The sequence below is a fragment of the Camelus ferus genome, chromosome 30 (genome assembly GCF_009834535.1).
Source record: "Camelus ferus isolate YT-003-E chromosome 30, BCGSAC_Cfer_1.0, whole genome shotgun sequence".
NCBI classification, from domain to species: domain Eukaryota; kingdom Metazoa; phylum Chordata; class Mammalia; order Artiodactyla; family Camelidae; genus Camelus; species Camelus ferus.
Genome location: NC_045725.1, coordinates 12,909,742 through 12,927,446, shown reverse-complemented (window position 1 = coordinate 12,927,446; position 17,705 = coordinate 12,909,742). Strand labels below are relative to the sequence as shown.

Genomic DNA, 17,705 nt, shown 5'->3' with positions numbered 1-17,705 from the left:
GCCGAGAGAAGCGTGGCGTGTTGGTGGGCTGCGAACAGACTTCACGATTGACTGGAGGGAGTGTGCTCTGAGTTACAGCCCATGAACCAGCCCAACTTGGGTCCACAGGGAAAGCAATGGTCCTTCATGTTTGCATAAGGCACCCACACTGACAAGCACTCTGACATTGGCTTCCTTGTGATGCAATATACTAACCAGGCGTTGGGTCCCCACCAAAGGACGCAGCATCAAAGTATAGGTAAGAAAAATAGTACATTATAAAAGAAAAGATGGAACCACGAACCTCCATGACCATATAAAAGAGCGAAATTTTGCTCTAAGCCCTAAGTCTGGGCAATATTAATTAGAAAGTATGGGGCTCCCTCGTGTAAAGTGTACATTCAAGTAATAACTATAAACTGTCAGCAAGCGTTAAACACAGTTTTATTTGCCTTCTTAAAATCTGAGAGGCGCAAGCAAGATTTGCCTGCTTTGTATTTCCCAGGCATGTATTTCTGTGCTTCTCTGTAATGATAGGGGGTTTCAAAAATTTTCTACTGGTCAAAAACCTCCTTAAATGCTTGAGATCTGTAGCTGGTAAAAATGTTTCTCTCCCTGAGAAGGAGTTTCAGAAATTGCAAATTGGCTCTGCTTTTAGTTGTCACCTCCTTGTCTCCCCATCCAGTTAGCATCCAAAGCTCTGCCTGCTTTCAGATCAAATAAAGGTTATCAGCATAGAAGAAGCAATAGCTGTTACTTTAAGAAAGTCAGAAAAACACCTGCCAAGTTACTAGGATTTTTTTTTTCTTAAGTTCTTTATAATTTGGAGGTTCTCTGGAAACCAGGGTGTTGGAACAGTCTCTCTGAGGCTCTGCCAGTGGGAACTCTCCAGCTTGGAGGTTTCCTGTGGAACCACTAACAAAGAAGGCAGGTTTCTTGCCAAACAAGCTGATGTTTGAGAGGGATGGAGGTGTTGGAAAATGACACGTGGGCGTTATGAAGGCAGCACTGAAGCCTGAAGGAAAGATGGGGTCTGCTTGATCATTGACTAGCTTTGCAGAATGTCAACAACCAGACAAAGAAACAGATGCCACTTGAAAGTGATCGGACATCAGGGGCAACTGAAGTTCTGTGGACAGAACAGTGTGAAGATGAGAGCAGCACTGAGGGAGATTACCTGGGAGTGGATCCCCGGGAAGTGCAGCTCAAGTTCACGGTGACTGCAGAAGGTCAGTGCAAAGGGGCAAAGGCTGCAAATGTGAGATCATTTGGTAGGGAAAAAAACGAGATAGGCATGGGGTGAAAATGGGTGAATCAAAAACGGCACCAAATGTCAGTGAGGGAGTGGAGCAACCGGAACTCGCACATGCTGCAAGGGGAGATGCAGCCCAGCTGCCTTAGAAAACGTCCTGGCAGCATCTGTGAGGGCTGATATCTACATACCGGAAGCCCAGCAAGTCCTTCCTAGGACATGCGCACAAGAAATGCATACACATGGTCACACCGAAAGACAAGCATCACAGAGTTCAGTATAGCACTGCTCATAACAACCAAAACTGGGAAACAGCCCAACTGCCCACCAGCAGTAGTGGATCAATAACGATTTGTTTGCACCACGGGGCAGACTGGTGGCCAGGATGGCGGACCAGACGGAGCCGGCGCTCACCTCCTCTCACAGGCACACCGAGGTCACAACTGGCCGCAGAACACCCATCGATAAGAAAGACTGGAAACGACCAGAAAAGATCCCCTACAGCTAAAAACGCAAAGGCGAAACCACAGTGAGACCAGGAGGAGGGATGAACTCGAGACATAATCAGGTCCCACACCCCCCAGGGCAGCAACTCACAAACTGGGGAACAATTACACTGAAAAGGCTCTTCCACGGGAGCGAGAGTTCTGAGCCCCATGTCAGGCTCCCCAGCTCGGGGGTCTGACACCAGGGAGAGGGGCCCCCAGAATATTGGGCTTTGAAGGCCAGTGGGGCTTGATTACAGGAGCGCCACGGGACTGGGGGAAATAAAGACTTTACCCTTAAGAAATTCTCATGCTCACCAGGGCCAAGGGCAAAAATGGTAATTTCGTAGAAGCCTGAGCAAGACCTACCTGTTAGTCTTGGGGGTCTCCTGAGGAGGCAAGGGGCAGCTGTGGCTCGTCCTGGGGACACAGGCATGGTGGCAGACTTTGGGGGTGTTCATCTGAATGAACTCTTCTCCCGGGAGGCTGACATCTTGCTTGGACGTTAGCACAGAGACTTGGCCCCGCCCAACAGCCTTCTGTGCTGCGATGCCCCAGGCCAAACAGCTAACTACTGAGGACAGATCCCCACCCATCAGCAGACAGACTGTATAAAGAATGTGTGAAGCCATAGTTGCCTCTAGCCATGCTCCTAGACAGGGCCCTGCCCACCAGAGGGTCAAGACCACCCACCAGTGGGCAAGCACCAGTCCCTCCAACCAGGAAGCCTGCACAAGCCTCTAGACCAGCCTCCTCCACCAGGGGGCAGAAATCAGAAACTAGAAAACAATCTCACAAACACAGGCCAGAATCTACCCTGGGACCAGCTGGCCGCAGGCCCCTGTGTGATGAGATGGGAGTGCACTCCTGGGATGCATAGGGTGTCTCCTACAGAGGGCCACTCCTCCAAGGTCAAGAAACATAACTCACCTGCCACAAACATAAAAATACAAACAGAAATTTAAACAAAATGAGGTGGCAGAGGAATACCTTCCAGAGAAAGGAACAAGATAAAACCCCAGAAGAATATCTATGTGTTACGGAGATTGGCAATCTACCCGGAAAGAGTTCAGGGCTGTATTTGTAAGGATGATCAAAGATTCTGGGAGGAGAATGGGTAAACAGAGCGAGGAGATAGAATTTGTCAGCAAAGAGATAGGAAAAAAAAAAAGAACAACCAAAGATGACAAATATAACAACTGAAATGAAAACTGCACTAAATGAGGCAGAATAAATCAGTGAGCTGGAAGACAGAGTAGTGGAGATCACTGTCACAGAACAAAAAAAAGAAAAAAAGAATGAAAAGAAATGAAGACAGTTTAAGAGACCTCTGGGACAATATAAAACTCACTAAAATTCACATTATAGGAGTCCCAGAAGGAGTAGAAAGAGAGACAGGGCCCAAGAAAATATTTGGAGAGATAATAGCTGAAAACTTTCCTAACCTGGGGAAGGAAACAGTCACCCAAGACCAGGAAGCACAGAGTTCCACACAAGATCCAACATAGTAATCAAACTGACAAAAATTAAAGATAAGGAGAAAATGTTAAAATCAGCAAGGGAAAACCAACAAATAACATACAAAGAAGCTCCCATAAGGTTATTAGCTGATTTTTCAGCTGAAACTCTGCAGGCCAGAAGGGAGTGGCACGATATACTTAAAGTGATGAAAGGGAAAAATCTACAACCAAGAGTACTCTTTCCAGCAAGGCGCTCATTCAGATCTGACGGAGAAATCAAAAGTTTTACAGACAAACAGAAGCTGAAAGAATTCAGCACCACCAAACCAGCTTTACAACAGGTGCTAAAGGAACTTCTCTAGGTAGAAAAGAAAAGGCTGCAACTAGAAACAAGAAAATTACAAAAGGGAAAACTCACTGGCAAAGGCAAACACACAGTAAAAGGAGGAAATTATTCTTGCACAAACTAGTGCGAAGTTACGGTAAAAGAAATTAGCAGTGAAATCATCTATACCCCAAATGAGCCGTTAAAAGATACACAAAACAAGTGTAAAATGTGATATCAGAACCAGTAATCACGAGAGGAGGGGAGTACAAATGCAGGTACTTAAAATGCATTTGAAAATAACAGATCGGCAACTTGAAGCAATCATGCATATATACAGAATGTTGTATCAAAACCTTATGGCAACCGCAAACCAAAAACCTGTAATAGACACACACACACAAAAGAAAAAGGGATCCAAACATAACACTAAAGAGAGTCATCAGATCACAAGAGAACAAAAGAAGAAAAGGAAGACCTTCTATTCGCACAGCAGGGGAATGAACGACATACAGCTCCGTGCAGTGCTATGAATGCATCACAATGTGCAGCAAAAGCAGCTAGATGGAGAGAAGCCAGGGCGTCAGTCACCACTGGGGGCACCTCTGGGATGCTGATATGCTGTGTCCTGACCTGGCTGCTGGCTACCTGGGTGTGTTCGTTTGTGAAAAATCATCAAGCTGTGTGTATCCTTATAACACGTGCACTTTAATGTCTATTCCACTTCAGTGAAGGTTTCTGAGATGACAGCGTAAAGCAAAGGCAAATGAGAGCCCACGTTGTGACACTGGGCTTGAGATGTCTGGACAGGCAGGTGGAAATGCCCAGGATGCAGCTGGAGATGGAAGACTCTGGTCTGGGCAAGAATCCAGGCCTGGAGACCTTGCATTTGGGGACTGTTTACTCAGAAGGGACAGGGAAGGTGAGGGCATGGGTCTGTCTGACGGGACAGCAGGGGAGCAGTTAGAACCAGCATTAGGTCCCATTAGAGGGCAGGAGGATGAGGAGTGAGCCAAGAGGTTTATCAGAAGCTTATTCGGCACTTTTCTCCACTACAACCCTCTGCTTTGCTCTGCAAGCCATGATTTCTATCTTTTGGGACGTATATTTTGATAGAGTGGAGGGCAAATATTCCTTCCTCCCCTCATGAGGCATCATCTTCTCTTTAAAAGCTGCAGGAGCAGAGGGCTGGTGAGGTGAACTGTCCAGGTTGCTGAGTGAGCACCAGCCCAGCCGTCCACCTCCAAGGCACGCGATGCCTGTGTCATGGCCACTCCCAGCAGCAGGGGGCATCCAGGCACCTGGCAGGCCCCACGGAAGGGCCCTGAAGGTCGGCCCGAGGCGGCAGCAGGCAGTGCACCGCCTGGCTCTCCTCCTTGGAATACGAGGGCCTCTCGAGTTATCTCGAGGAGGAGCGTGCTGGAATCCGCGCGCACACAGAGCGGTGACACGGGCTTGTTGTCCCACCGCCTCGTGTGGGCTGCGGGGCTGGTGCTTTTCCTATAAGCAGGTTAGGTCAGAAGGGCAGATGCCATCGCAAACACCTGTGTGATGCTGGGGGCCGGGCGACATGTCAATAACAGAGCCAGTACATTTCCTCTAATGGAAAATACCAGGAAAATACCCTAGGACGGCCTGACACACCTGCGTGGAACACCAAGGCAACTGCTGAAATGCAGGAGAAATGCACCTAGCAAGATATCACACTTACACACCCGCCAAAACCCCCACCGGGAGCTCTTAACCATCACACAGGAATGGCAGGATGGCCAGAGTAGCTGGTCGGGGCAAGTGGAAGATGCCCTCCATTGAAGCTCCTCTCCTCTGTAGTGGAGTGCGACCCAGCCCTCCATCCTTAGCTCATTGCTCTCAGTGGGATGTTAGAAGGGTGTGTCAGTTCCCCCGAGCAGAGCTGCCCCGGACAAACGGTCCTCATTTCTACCCTGGTACTTTTGCTATGCTGTTCCTTCTAGGGAGATGTTCTTGGGAGTCAGACGGATTGAAATCCCGGCTCTGGATGGAAGATGGTGGCGGTGGTGAGCACGGTGGCGGGTGCCTTGGGCGCAGTCCTGCAGGGCACGGCTGGCAGGTACGAGCAACTCAAGGGTGAGTGGAACCGTAAAAGCCCCAATCTTAGCAAGTGCAGGGAAGAGCTGGGCCATCTCGAGCTGGTTCTGTGGGAGCTCAACTTCCTGCCAACCACAGGGACCAAACTGGCCAAACCGCAGCTCATTCTGGCCCATGACATACTGGACATGGGGGCCCACTGGAGCATCCAATGCAAAGACATCCCCTCCCTCGAGTGTTACATGGCCCAGCTCAAATGCTACTACTTCGATTACAAGGAGCAGCTCCCCGAGTGGGCCTACATGCACCAGCTCTTGGGCTTAAACCTCCACTTCCTGCTGTCCCAGAACCGAGTGGCTGAGTTCCACACAGAGTTGGAGCACCTGCCTGCCAAGGACATCCAGACCAACGTATACATCCAGCATCCGGTGTCCCTGGCGCAATACCTGATGGAGGGCAGCTACAACAGGGTGCTCCTGGCCGAAGGCAACATCCCTGCCGAGAGCTATACCCTCTTCATCGACATCCTGCTTGGCCCTCTCAGGAACGAGATCGCTGGGAGCATGGAGAAGGCCTATGAAAAAGCCCTCTTCACTGAGGCCACCCGGATCCTCACTTCAACACACCCAAGAAGATGATGGACTACACCAAGAAGCGAGGGGGGGTCCTGGGCATCAACAACCACTGCAGCTTTGCCAGCCAGCAGCAAAAGCCGGAAGATACCACCACCCCCTCCTCGGAGCCGGCCAGGCAGGTGGTTGAGCACGCCTGGCAGCTGGAGGTGGCCGTCTGAGCCCACCAGGCCCTGGGGTGGTGCAGGGCTTGCATTACTTAAAGCAGACACAGTACAGGGTTTCCTCCAATTAAGGTGGATTGACTTGAAAAAAAAAAAAAGAGAAATCCTGGTTCTGGGGCATCTGAGCATGATAATATGAAGATGTGGGGCAAGTCCTGCGCACTCTCCTCAGCTTCCTCTTCCTTAAGGTGGGGATGGCCTGCTCAGTGGTATCGCTGGGAGAGTATCAGGCAGCCCCTGGCAGAGAGACAACACAGAGTGCATGTCCTCCCTCGTACTTCCATTCACCTCCGCCTGGAATGTCCTCACAGTCAACGTGACCTTGTTTTCCAAACACTGCTAGTGTGTTTCACTAATTAGATCGCGTGTCTGCCTCCCCTGACTCTGGCCCTGCTCCGAGGCTCGGGAGCCCACGGTGGGCCCAGGTTAGCAGAGGGCTCGGATGTTTCTCTGGAAAGGAACACAGTGTCTCCAGAACCTCTAAGTGACTTCCTCGGGGACGTGTGTCTTCTGTAATTTCCCAAATGCCTTTGAGAAGCTAGTGGCTGCCTGCATGTTTGAACTTGATAGCTCATTTAAAAAAAGTTTTATGGGTTTGCAGGTACAAACTACTATATAAAAATAGATGAACAACAAGGTCTTACTGTACAGCACAGGGAGTTATATTTAATATCTTATAATAGTCTATAATGAAAAAGAATATGAAAAGGAATATATATGTGTATAACTGAATCACAATGCAGTACATCAGAAATTAACACAACGTTGTAAACCGACTGTACTTCAGTAAAAAAATAAGGCTGAAAAATTAAAATCACAAGAAAAAACAAACAAAAATAAAATCATACGTTTAGAAATGCTTCTGGGTGCTGGAGACCTTGTTTCTTGACCTGGTGCTGGTTATGTGAGTGTGTTCATTTATTGGAAACTCACTGATGAAGTGTTCACTTGTGCTTTCTTCACTCTTCTGGAAATATATTTAAGAAAGTTTTTTTTAACATTTAATTTTTTAAATTGAAGTATAGTCAGTTTACACTGTTGTGTCAATTTCTGGTGCACAGCATAATGTTTCAGTCATACACGCATGTACATATATTCGTTTTCATATTCTGTTTCCTTATAGGTTACTACAAGATCCTAAATATAGTTTCTTGTACTGTACAGCAGAAACTTGTTGTTTATCTATCTATATATAGTTCGTATCTGCAAATCCCGAATTCCCAATTTATCCTTCCACACACTCCCCACCCTTTTCCCTCCGGTAACCATAAGTTGGTTTTCTATGTCTGTGAGACTGTTTCTGTTTTGTAAATAAGTTCACATGTCATTTTTTTTCTTAGATTCCACATGTAAGTGATATCATATGGTATTTTTCTTTCTTTTTCTGGCTTACTTCACTTAGTATGATGATCTCCAGGTCCACTCATGTTGCTGCAAATGACATTACTTTATTCTTTTTTATGGCTGAGTAGTATTCTTATATACATATACCACAGCTTCTTTATTCAGTCATCTGTTGATGGACATTTATGTTGTTTCCATATCTTGGCTATTGTAAATAGTGCTGCTATGAATATTGGGGTACCTGTATCTTTTCTAGTTTGAGTTTCCTCCAGATATATGCCCAAGAGTGGGATTGTTGGATCATATGGTAAGTCTATTTTTAATTTTTAAAGGAATCTTCACACTTTTTTCCATAATGGCTGGAAATATGTTAAAGGTGGATTTGTCACAAGTATCTGAGGCCTGCCACTTGACCTCACAGTAGGCATTCAAGACTGTGATGAAGTGACTGCTGGCTCAGCATGAGGGCACTGAGTCTGAAGCCTTGGATCTGTCTAAAGGGATCTCTGGAGAGGTCAATTTTAAGGTTACCCCTGGTTGGCAAGGGGACCCCATCAGCCTGTTACAAGCCAGATCAAAACTGTTAAGACTTGAGGCATGCACAAAACACAATGAGAGTTTGAGGAAGCAAACTTAACTTTGCCTTGAGAGTCGGAGAACTCACAAAAGAAGTTAGTGACATTTGAACTGGGCATTGAAGACTAAATAGGGGCATTTCTGGTGGGAAGAAGAGGATGACAAGAATAGTACAAATAAAGACAGAATAAAATTAAGGTGTGTTGGGTCTGAGGCTCATAAAATATCCTAATGTGGAAAAGCTTAGTGAATGTGAGTGTGTGAGTGTGTGAGTGTGTGTGTGTGTGTGTGTGTGTGTGTGTGTGTGTGTGTGTGCTTGGTGAGACGCAGTGCTAAAGAAGTAAGCAGCAGCTGGATCATGAAGCACTTTGTCAAGTTCAGGAGTTTGGGATTTATCCTTCCGGCAGGTGGACTCCCTGAAGGATGCTAAGCAGGAAGGCCCGCCCCCACCCCCACCCCTTCTCTCCATCACCAGCTTCAGCATCACCTCTACCTCCTCCATCACCATCAGCTCTGTCACCTGTACCATAACCAGCACCTCCACTACTAGAGGACCTAGTGCAGTGATCGCCTGCACAGAATGAACTGCCATGTCGCAAATTAAAGCACAATTAATTAGGGAACATCACTTAACTGACACCTATTTTTTACTACCTAGCATGGCCTGGGGAAGAAAGCTGAGTGAGTGTGGAGCTTGGAGCTGAGCTCCTTGGTGGGATGGAGGCTCCGTTTGCTAACCTGCACTCTTCTGTTCACCATTGGTATCATGAACTGTCCTTCGCGTGAAATTAAAGGTGCAGACCAAAACTGATTGAGGAGATAGAAAGGGTTCTGAGTATAGGGATGAAAGATAGCCAAGACGGAACTTAGATTTGTTTATAATTTGTTAATAATAAAATTAAAAAATGTTTTTTGCAGTTCGAGGTTTCTGGTTTCCTAGCAGTGCAAATCATTGCCTATGGTAGAATTATAATGGCCAGGAGCTGATCAAGGAGTATTTACCTTTATTATCTCATTTAACTTTTACAAGACTTACAATAGCAGGTTCATATTTTTCCTTTTTTAGGATGGGAAACTTGAGCTCAGGGCATTAGAAAAATTCCCTAGGGCCTCAAAACTGGCAAGAGGGGAGGTATTGCTCAGTGGTAGAGCGTGTGCTTAGCATGCACGGGATTCTGGGTTCAATCCCCAGTACCTCCATTAACAAAAAATATATATTAAAAAAAACTGATAAGAGCTTTTTTTTTAAGCAGCTGTGTAGTAAACTAAAGTGCACTAAATCATGTGATCTGATGTCATTTTGAGAATCAGTGAGGTGGGGGACAAGCCTGAGATTGGGAGACAGGATTCTGAGTGAAGAGGCTGCAATGGAGGAGGAGAGCAAGGAGGACGACGTGCATGGTTTTTGGAGAGGTTCTGGCGCCCTCTGGTGACAGCCTGAAGTGCTCAGTGTGCTGGAGTTCAATGATCGTGTATGTACACAGGGTATGTGCACATATACATGCAAAAGGGCACAAAATGGGCAGTGGAGATGGCGAAGGAAAGAAAGAAAGTACAGGAAGAGCCACTTTGGTCCTACGTACTTGTCAGCCTCTGCCTTTCATCTTGCTACAGACAACTTGGCTCTCTCCCTTAAGCCAAGGATGAGCAGTGGTTCTCAAACTTTGGTGTGCACAGGACTCAACGGAGAGTCCGGGACTGCAACATCTGGGCTTCAGCTCGACAATTTCTGATTATTAGCTCTGAAGGGGTCCCTGCAATCTGCATGTTAAACCACATCCAGGTGATGCTGACGCAGGTGGCTCTTGAACCACACTTCCAAAAACCACACCGTTATTTAGCTTTAAGAAAATACTTCAGTAGAAAACCAAAAATGCACATCCTAAGCCAGTTACCAAAAGGATCCAGAGGAATTCACAGGTTACTGTCTTATTTCTGCTCTGACCTGGTTAAAAATAAAAGATACAGCTCTACAAAATACACAAACCACAACCATGCTGGCAGCTTAATTCTCAAAGAAAAAAGTCAAAACATTTTAAGAGCATTCAAGTTAATAAATCTTTTAAAAGAATACATCCAAAACTTGAGTTTCTTGGAAGTGTGCTTCTAGAGATTTTAATGTGTGGCCACAAATAAAAGCCTCCTCTGATAAAGGAAGGGTAAGAGATTCATTAAAGCACGCCAGCACTGAAGTCTTTGAGAAGCCTACAGTAAGGAGAAATGTTTAACTTTATCTTCATGGACCTAGAACATGTTGGATCATGTGACTTTCTTTTTCCTTTGTTTCAATTACATGTTTATTAAAGTTCATAATAGACCAGCTTGGGAAATACTACCCTAGAGTAATAGGAATATAAATTAAAGATTTTGGAAAAAACTACTTAAAGTGGGAAAGGGTAGTCTTCAGTAAATGGTGCTGGGACAACCAGATATTCACATGTGAAAGACTGAAACCCTACCTCACACCATATACCATAATTGACTCAAAATGCGCCGGCAACCTAAATATAAAAGCTATAACTGTGAAGCTCTTAGAAGAAGTTTTCACGGCTTTGGCTTAGGCAGTGATTTCTTAGATAAGACACCCAAAGCACAAGCAACAAAAGAGAAAAAAATAGATAAATCGGACTTCATCAAAATTAAAAATTTTGGGGTTTCAAAGGACACTGTCAAGAAAGTGAAAAGACAGCTCCTAGAGTGGTAGAAAATATTTGCAAGTCGTGTATCTCATAAGGGGCTTGTATTCAAAATATGCAAAGAACTCTTACAACTCAATAATAAAAAGGCAACCTAATTTTAAGAATGGGCCAAAGATATGAATAGATATATCTCCAAAGAAGGTAATGCCAATGGCCAATAAGGACATGAAAAAATGTTCAACGTCATTAATCATCAAGATGATGCAAATCAAAACCACAGTGGGACACCACCTGACGCTCAGCAGGACAGCTACAGTCAAAGACAGATAATATAACCGTTGACAAGCCAGTGGAGAAAAATAGGAATTTTCATACATTCTTGCTGGTGAACATGTAAAATGGTGCAGCCATTTTGGAAACTAGTCTGACAGCCCCTCAGAAGGTTAAACAAATAGTTACCATCGTCCATAGTGATTCCACTCCTCTGTATATAGCAACGTGAAATTACATCACACAAAAACTTGCACATGAAAGGTCCTAGCAACGTTACTCACAACAGCCCAAAAGTGGAGACAATTCAAATATTCATTGTCTAGTGAACAGATAAACAAAAAGTGGTAGAACTACACACTGGAGTATTACTCAGCCATAAAAGGAAGGAAGTACTGACCCCTGCCACAGCATGACGAGCCTGGAAAACATGATGCTAAGTACAAGAAGCCAGTCACAAGGGATTGTACATAAGGTCTACGGTTCCAGATACACGAAATGTCCAGAATCGGCAAATCCACAGAGACGGAGAGCAGATTAGTGCTGACCTAAAGCTGGAGGGGATGGGGGAGAGTGGGGAGTGACTGCCAGTGAGTACGGAGTTTCTTTCTGGGGTGATGAAAATGTTCTATAATTGATGGGGGTGATGTTTGCACAATTCTGTCAATATTGTATATTTTAAATGGTAAGTTGGATGGTATGTGAATTATATCTCAATAAAGGTGTTATAATAAGTCCTATAAGTTCTTTTCACCATGGAGGCAGTGCAAAGTGCTTGAAAATTATGTATGAAAAAGAATCTATGTTTTAAAATTGTTTCTCGTCTATCTTGCCCACCTTTAGTAAGAGCTGCCCTGAGCTGAAATGATAATAAGGACACAAAATTAAAAAAAATTACTATTTTGGGAGGAGGATTAGGTTTATTTATTTATTTATTTACTTATTTATTTATTTTAATGGAGGTACTGGGGATTGAACCCAGGACCTTGTGCATGCTAAGCACGTGCTCTACCCTCCCCCCAGGACATAAAGTTTTAAAAAATATGTCCCTGGAGAAAAAAGAGTGGACAAACATTCTACTTGGACTCAATCTACTAATGTGCCCAATAACTTTTAAGGCAGCTTAGCTGAGAGCATTAACAGTATCTTACTTGACTGTTTCCAGAATTTTAAACACGTGCGATCCTCACAGCAGCCTCCGAGGAAGGCGGGGCCGGGATGATCATCTCCATTTTGCTGGCGAGAAAACAGCTTCAAGGACAGGAAATCTCTTGCTCAGGGTCACGACTGGAGAGAAACGGAACTTGGATGGAGGTCTTTGGACGCCACGTCCGGTGCTCCGTTTCCACCACTGCAGTTTCTGCAGGTGCATGACTCTCCCTCCCCGCGGGGTCCAGGCTGCCCTGGGTGCAGTGGCTCTGAGCCTCCTTTGTTTAACTCCCTTGGCCAGAGTCCCTAGTCCAGACTGATTACTCTTATCATGTCTCTGGTCTATCTTGTCCGTCTTTAATGAAGTAACATTCTCAAATTATCACTGTCCTCAAGTTCCATCCTTGCTCAAGAGTCTCCAAGGGCAACCATGGGAGTTTGGGTGTGAATTCTATGAGATATACGAGCTGGGTATCTGTGAATATATCTCTTAACATATTAGATTCCTGGGCATTTGATCTGGAAAGATGATCAACCCTGTAGGATTCATGAGCTTTATCTGAGATTTTACGCAAAGTGCCCGTCTTACGGACACATCTATCTCACCTCATCTATCATCCTGACATCGCATCAGATCTGAGGTGCTTTGCTTGGCTGGCCAGGCCTTCAGAAACCTCTTCCCCTTCCAAAAGCTGTTCAGAGCACACACAAGGGCCTGCATCACACGGTTTGGCACCGGGTTATTTTCCAATGAGTTTCCTGGTCTTAGTCATCTCTCACCTTCTGAATCGCTGTCAGAGTGTGGTCTTGGATCATAGAATAAAGGTCAGAAAAACCTGGAGCTCTATCTTAATAATCCAGATCTACTGAATCACAATCCCCTGAGGTGGGACTGGTAGAAATAGCCTACATTTTTTCAGAAGCACTGCTCCCTACATTCTACCCTGACCCCTGACAATATATACCATAGCTGGGACCCGTTGGACTAAATTCTAAGCTTCTTGAAGCCAGGAGGGGTTGCAGTGTCTTTTCTCCTACCATGTCACTTGGTTTAGATTTAGGTGCCTATCAGGAGCTTGTATGACTGAAAAGAAAGTTCTGGGCTGAGTTTACTAGTTCTCAAACTCCACCTGCACCAGAATCACCTGGAGGGCTTGCTGAATAAGAGATTGCTGGTCCCCAGCCCCAGCAGTTCTGGCCCGGGGCCTGGGAATTTGTGTTTCCAGCAAGTTTCTGGGTGATGCGGATGTGATGCTGGGGACCACACCCTCTCTCCATAAAGGTCTGGCCTGAAGACCAGCAGCATCAGCACCACTTGGGAACCTGTAAATTGCAGCATCTCAGGCCCAGCCCCGGACCTACTGACACAGAACAGGCATTTTAACAAGATTCTCAGGAGATCTGAGTGCACGTTAAATGCAGCAAGCAACACAGCTTATTTCGTTTGATCTTCCCAACATTCCTATGATGTTGTTCCCATTGTTACTCCCATTTCACAGATGAGAAGACAAGGCGGCCAGCAGAGATCTCTTGATGCAAAGTCACGGGGCCACACAGCCAGCAGCAGGGCTCGGCTGGAATGGGCTCCATGGTCACCCCGCCCTCGCCCTTAGCACTCAGCACTGTTGCCCTCTCTCCATGAAAGCCCCTCTGGCACGGCGTTTCATCCATCAGACAACCGTCCTAGGAGTCCAAACACTGACTGACTGACTGAAGCAGCCAGGGTCCCCTGTACCCAGCGATGTGCTTGGGCCCAGGAGTATTGTGTCTTTGTGATTATGAGGTCCCTGGCCTCGGGATTTGCCACCGCCTTGGGGAAGTAAGACCCACCCAGGTGAAATAAATGATACCAGACAATATAAAATTAAGTGTTAAATTATATGCTCAACATCACATTTTATGTTACAACTACAATTCCTTAAAGAATATAGAAGCTACTGAGAAATTCATATACATTGAAGTTCATTAGGGGAGGAATGCACAAACCATTTATATTTGCCTTAAATTATACCAAACTGTATTTTGACCCTTTCTGCCCAGTGTCAGCAGTAGCTATGGCCCCCACCATGGCCTCTGAGCCATCAGGGTGACTGCTGTGAAGGAGGCCACGGGGCCACCTGGAGGTCTGCTGCTCTTGGCAGGAGGCGGCCACCTGTTCAGGCCCAGGCTGGACCTTACAGGCCCCAGGATTTGCAGTCACCCAATGACCTGCGTGCTGCCACCACATGTGGCCTCTTGTGCCACTGTGTCCTGGGCCTCTGTATGAACCCTGCTCTTCCCCCACCCGCCCCGCCCTGGGCCCCCTGTCCCCACCCACTCCGTCCCTCAGGCGCCCTGGAGGACCAGCCTTCTCAAGCCACTGGGGACGCTTCTGTAAATGCAAATTCCTGGGCCCCCCTCATCTTGAATCTCTGAAGATGGGGACCCAGAATCTGCATTTTGAACCCACACCGCCTTACTTAGTGCACACCTTCTGAAATTAACGGCGGAAGTCAGAGTCCATCTGTCAGTGAATATATATCACTTAACTCCGCCAGGGTCCGGAGATGGGGGTAGCGAGAGATGCCCGGCCTGGCCCTCACAGAGCTTCAGGGGGGAGGGGAAGGTGATTTGCCATACAAGTTGCGGGCTGGCTCATGGCACAGGGAGCCAGTCCTGGCGGTGCTTTCCGCTCACAGGTGTGGCGTTTGGGTGAAATCCTGCCACACACCTATTCAGCAGACCATGGGGATGTGAAGGGTAGGGAGAGGGCCAGCCGCTCTTTCCCGTTTCTACAGTGGAAGGTTTCGCTGGTTGACTATGAGTGGGTCTCCTGGGTCTTGTCTTTGCTCCAGCTGGGAGACCCGTGCACATTTTGGTCACTGGGCATCTACCTGGTTTTCTTGGTCCCTGTGCCGTGAAGCCCAGGTGTCCAGGGCCTTCAGAGTGACAGATGCCACCTCGCTCTGTGTTCCCCTCTTCCCTAAGTTCTCGCCCTTTTCCCTGCGAGGTCCCTTTGTGGAATGTCACGTTGCTGTCTCACTCTGTCATGGGTGAGGCAGGAATTTGGAAAGCAAGAAGGGGAACTCTGACGCTGTTGCCACGGGAGGGAGCTCCAGTCTCCCGCAGAAGCTCAGCGCAGAACCGGCTACGCAATTCACAGGGTCTGGTGCAAAATGTACACGTGGGTCCACTTAATGGAAAAGTACTCAGAATTTTGAGATGGTGACAGAAGAGCATTAAACTAAGTTGGAGGCCCATGTGACTGCATGGGTCCCATGCCCAGGAGGCTGACCTTGGCCCAGGAAACAGGATAGATGGTACATCATTTTAACTTGCAAATAACTTATCTGTCAGAGGATGGGGTGGTCTACGGAGGAGAGGAAAAGAGGTAGAATTGAGGGAAGAGGAAAACAGAGGAGGAAATGCCCTATTTTCCTGGACACAGCTTAGAGGATTCACTTCAGTATATGTGCGTCTGTCACCTTCTGACTGCACCTCGGGAAGATGGTGGGGCTCTGGGATGAGTGGATCCCCTTCCGTATCCACAAGGTGCTCGTAGTCCATGACTGTTGAGAGCCAGGGTCTCAGGAAAATGGGAAGCTTGTGGCCCAGGAACGGTGATGGGCACTCTGGCCCCAGCCGCAGGCACCCTGCCCTGCCCTCCAGATCCTCACCACAGTCTTGCCCTCTGCTCTCTGTCTGCTCCATGGCAGAGTAGCCACAAACTAGGCACCAATATCTCTTGGGGAGTTGAAAACACAAAAACAGCCATCAGAGGAACAGAGCAGGTCTTTAATGGGGCCAGGAGCACAGCTAAAATGTGTCCAGGTCCAGAGGTGCAGATTGGACCCCAGAGATGGGACAACTACCTCCTGACAAAATAACGCTGCCTTGGTTCCCCCCACCTGGTAACTGTTTAGAGAATCTTCTCCCTGCAGGCTCCCTCACACCTGTCTTCAAAGGCACTGGCCCACCGCCCAGCGCTGGCGGCACTGAGATCCCGCCACACCTGCTACAGCAGGGGTCTAACCTTGGCTGTATGTCAGCCTCCCCTGGGAGCTTTGAAAACTGCTCCTGCCTGGGCCCACCCTCGAGGTTCTGATGGCGCTGGTCTGGGCTGTGGGCTGGCCGCCAGTATTTTTAACTGCTCTGCTACCATGGTAACTAGACTTATCATAGCCGTCGTTTTGAAATGTATAGAAACATCAAATCACTATGTGATGTATCAGGAACTAACAGTGTTGTAGGTCAATTACACTTCAAAAACAACCAACCAACAAACACTTGTAGAAAAAGAGATCAGATATTTGGTTGGCGGAGGCAGGGGTGGGAGGATGGTGGATGAAGGCAGTCAAAAGGTCTAAACTCCCAGGTGTAAGATAAATGAGTACTAGGAATGTAATGTACAACATGGTAAATGTCCTGAACACAGCTCTACATTATACATGAAGATTGTTAAGAGAGCAAATCCTGAGTTCTCATCACAAGGAAAAAAAATATATTTTTCTATTTCTTTAATGTTGTGTCTATATGAGATGATAGATATCGACTAAACTGATTGTGATAAGGAAAAAAAATGCTCTGCTGCCTGATTTGACCCCCTTTCACCCCCATGACACTCCTCGTTGCGTCTACTCAGGCCATACTCCAGATGACAGTCACTTTCCGACATGCTGGTGGGACCTCCTGATTCTGAAGGACCCATCAAGCAGCAAGATGTGGGCAAAGGAGTGAGAACCACCCCCTGCCCCACCCGTCCCATCTCTGGCCCTGCCATGGAGGGTGGAGCCTCAGCTCAGTACCGAAACCCACGTGTCATTTGCGCCCGTCCAGTTTAGAGCCACCTGGCCACCTGCACTTGCTCTCTGTTTCTCCCTGTTTGGCTTTTCTCCATCTTCTTTATCTCTTATCGCAGATGTCTACTGGGGTCAGGGCTTCCCGCCTGTAGGTCTTGATGGAGTTTCTTGTCCCGCCCACCTGCCTGTCCACCTACAACAGCAGCGGCTGCTGTCACTGCCTCCCCACCACCCCCACTCTGTCCCCACCCCCGTGCCGCCTTCCACCCCATCCCGTACCTGCTCAGATAGCACACCCGCAGCTTCTCATTTCTAGCCACACTTCTGAGTGGGACCAGCGCTGCCTGTGTCCGCAGAGCCAGGGAGATGGGCTCCGGGCTGAGAGCAGCGTGGGCGGCGGTGCGGCTGACCGTCCCACTGCTTCACTCCTCCTTTCCAGGGCCAAGGTCGCCCGTTCAGCAGGCTTCCGGGGCCAATGCAAAACCTTGCTTTTCTGCACAGCCTCGTAGGCTGATGTTTCCTGCTAGTGGTTTCCTTTTTTTTTTTTTTTTTTTTAAATCTAGTCTCCCTTGTGGCATAGGACTG

At 47.2% G+C, this 17,705-nt stretch overlaps 2 protein-coding genes across 2 annotated transcripts in view; one reads left to right on the top strand and one right to left on the bottom strand.

Annotated features, from left to right (window-relative positions):
- Window positions 1-17,525, bottom strand: part of SLC14A1 (solute carrier family 14 member 1 (Kidd blood group)) — a 49,332-nt gene extending 31,807 nt beyond the window's left edge. The window contains exon 1 of the mRNA XM_032470701.1: window positions 17,400-17,525. The gene's annotated coding sequence lies outside the window, so the exon portion shown is untranslated. The remainder of the gene's footprint in view (window positions 1-17,399) is intronic.
- Window positions 5,526-6,361, top strand: LOC102517207 (26S proteasome non-ATPase regulatory subunit 8-like). The gene is given in 2 exon segments (XM_032470446.1): window positions 5,526-6,180; window positions 6,183-6,361. Coding segments are annotated over 2 exon segments (834 nt in total).
- Window positions 17,526-17,705: the final 180 nt, after the last annotated feature.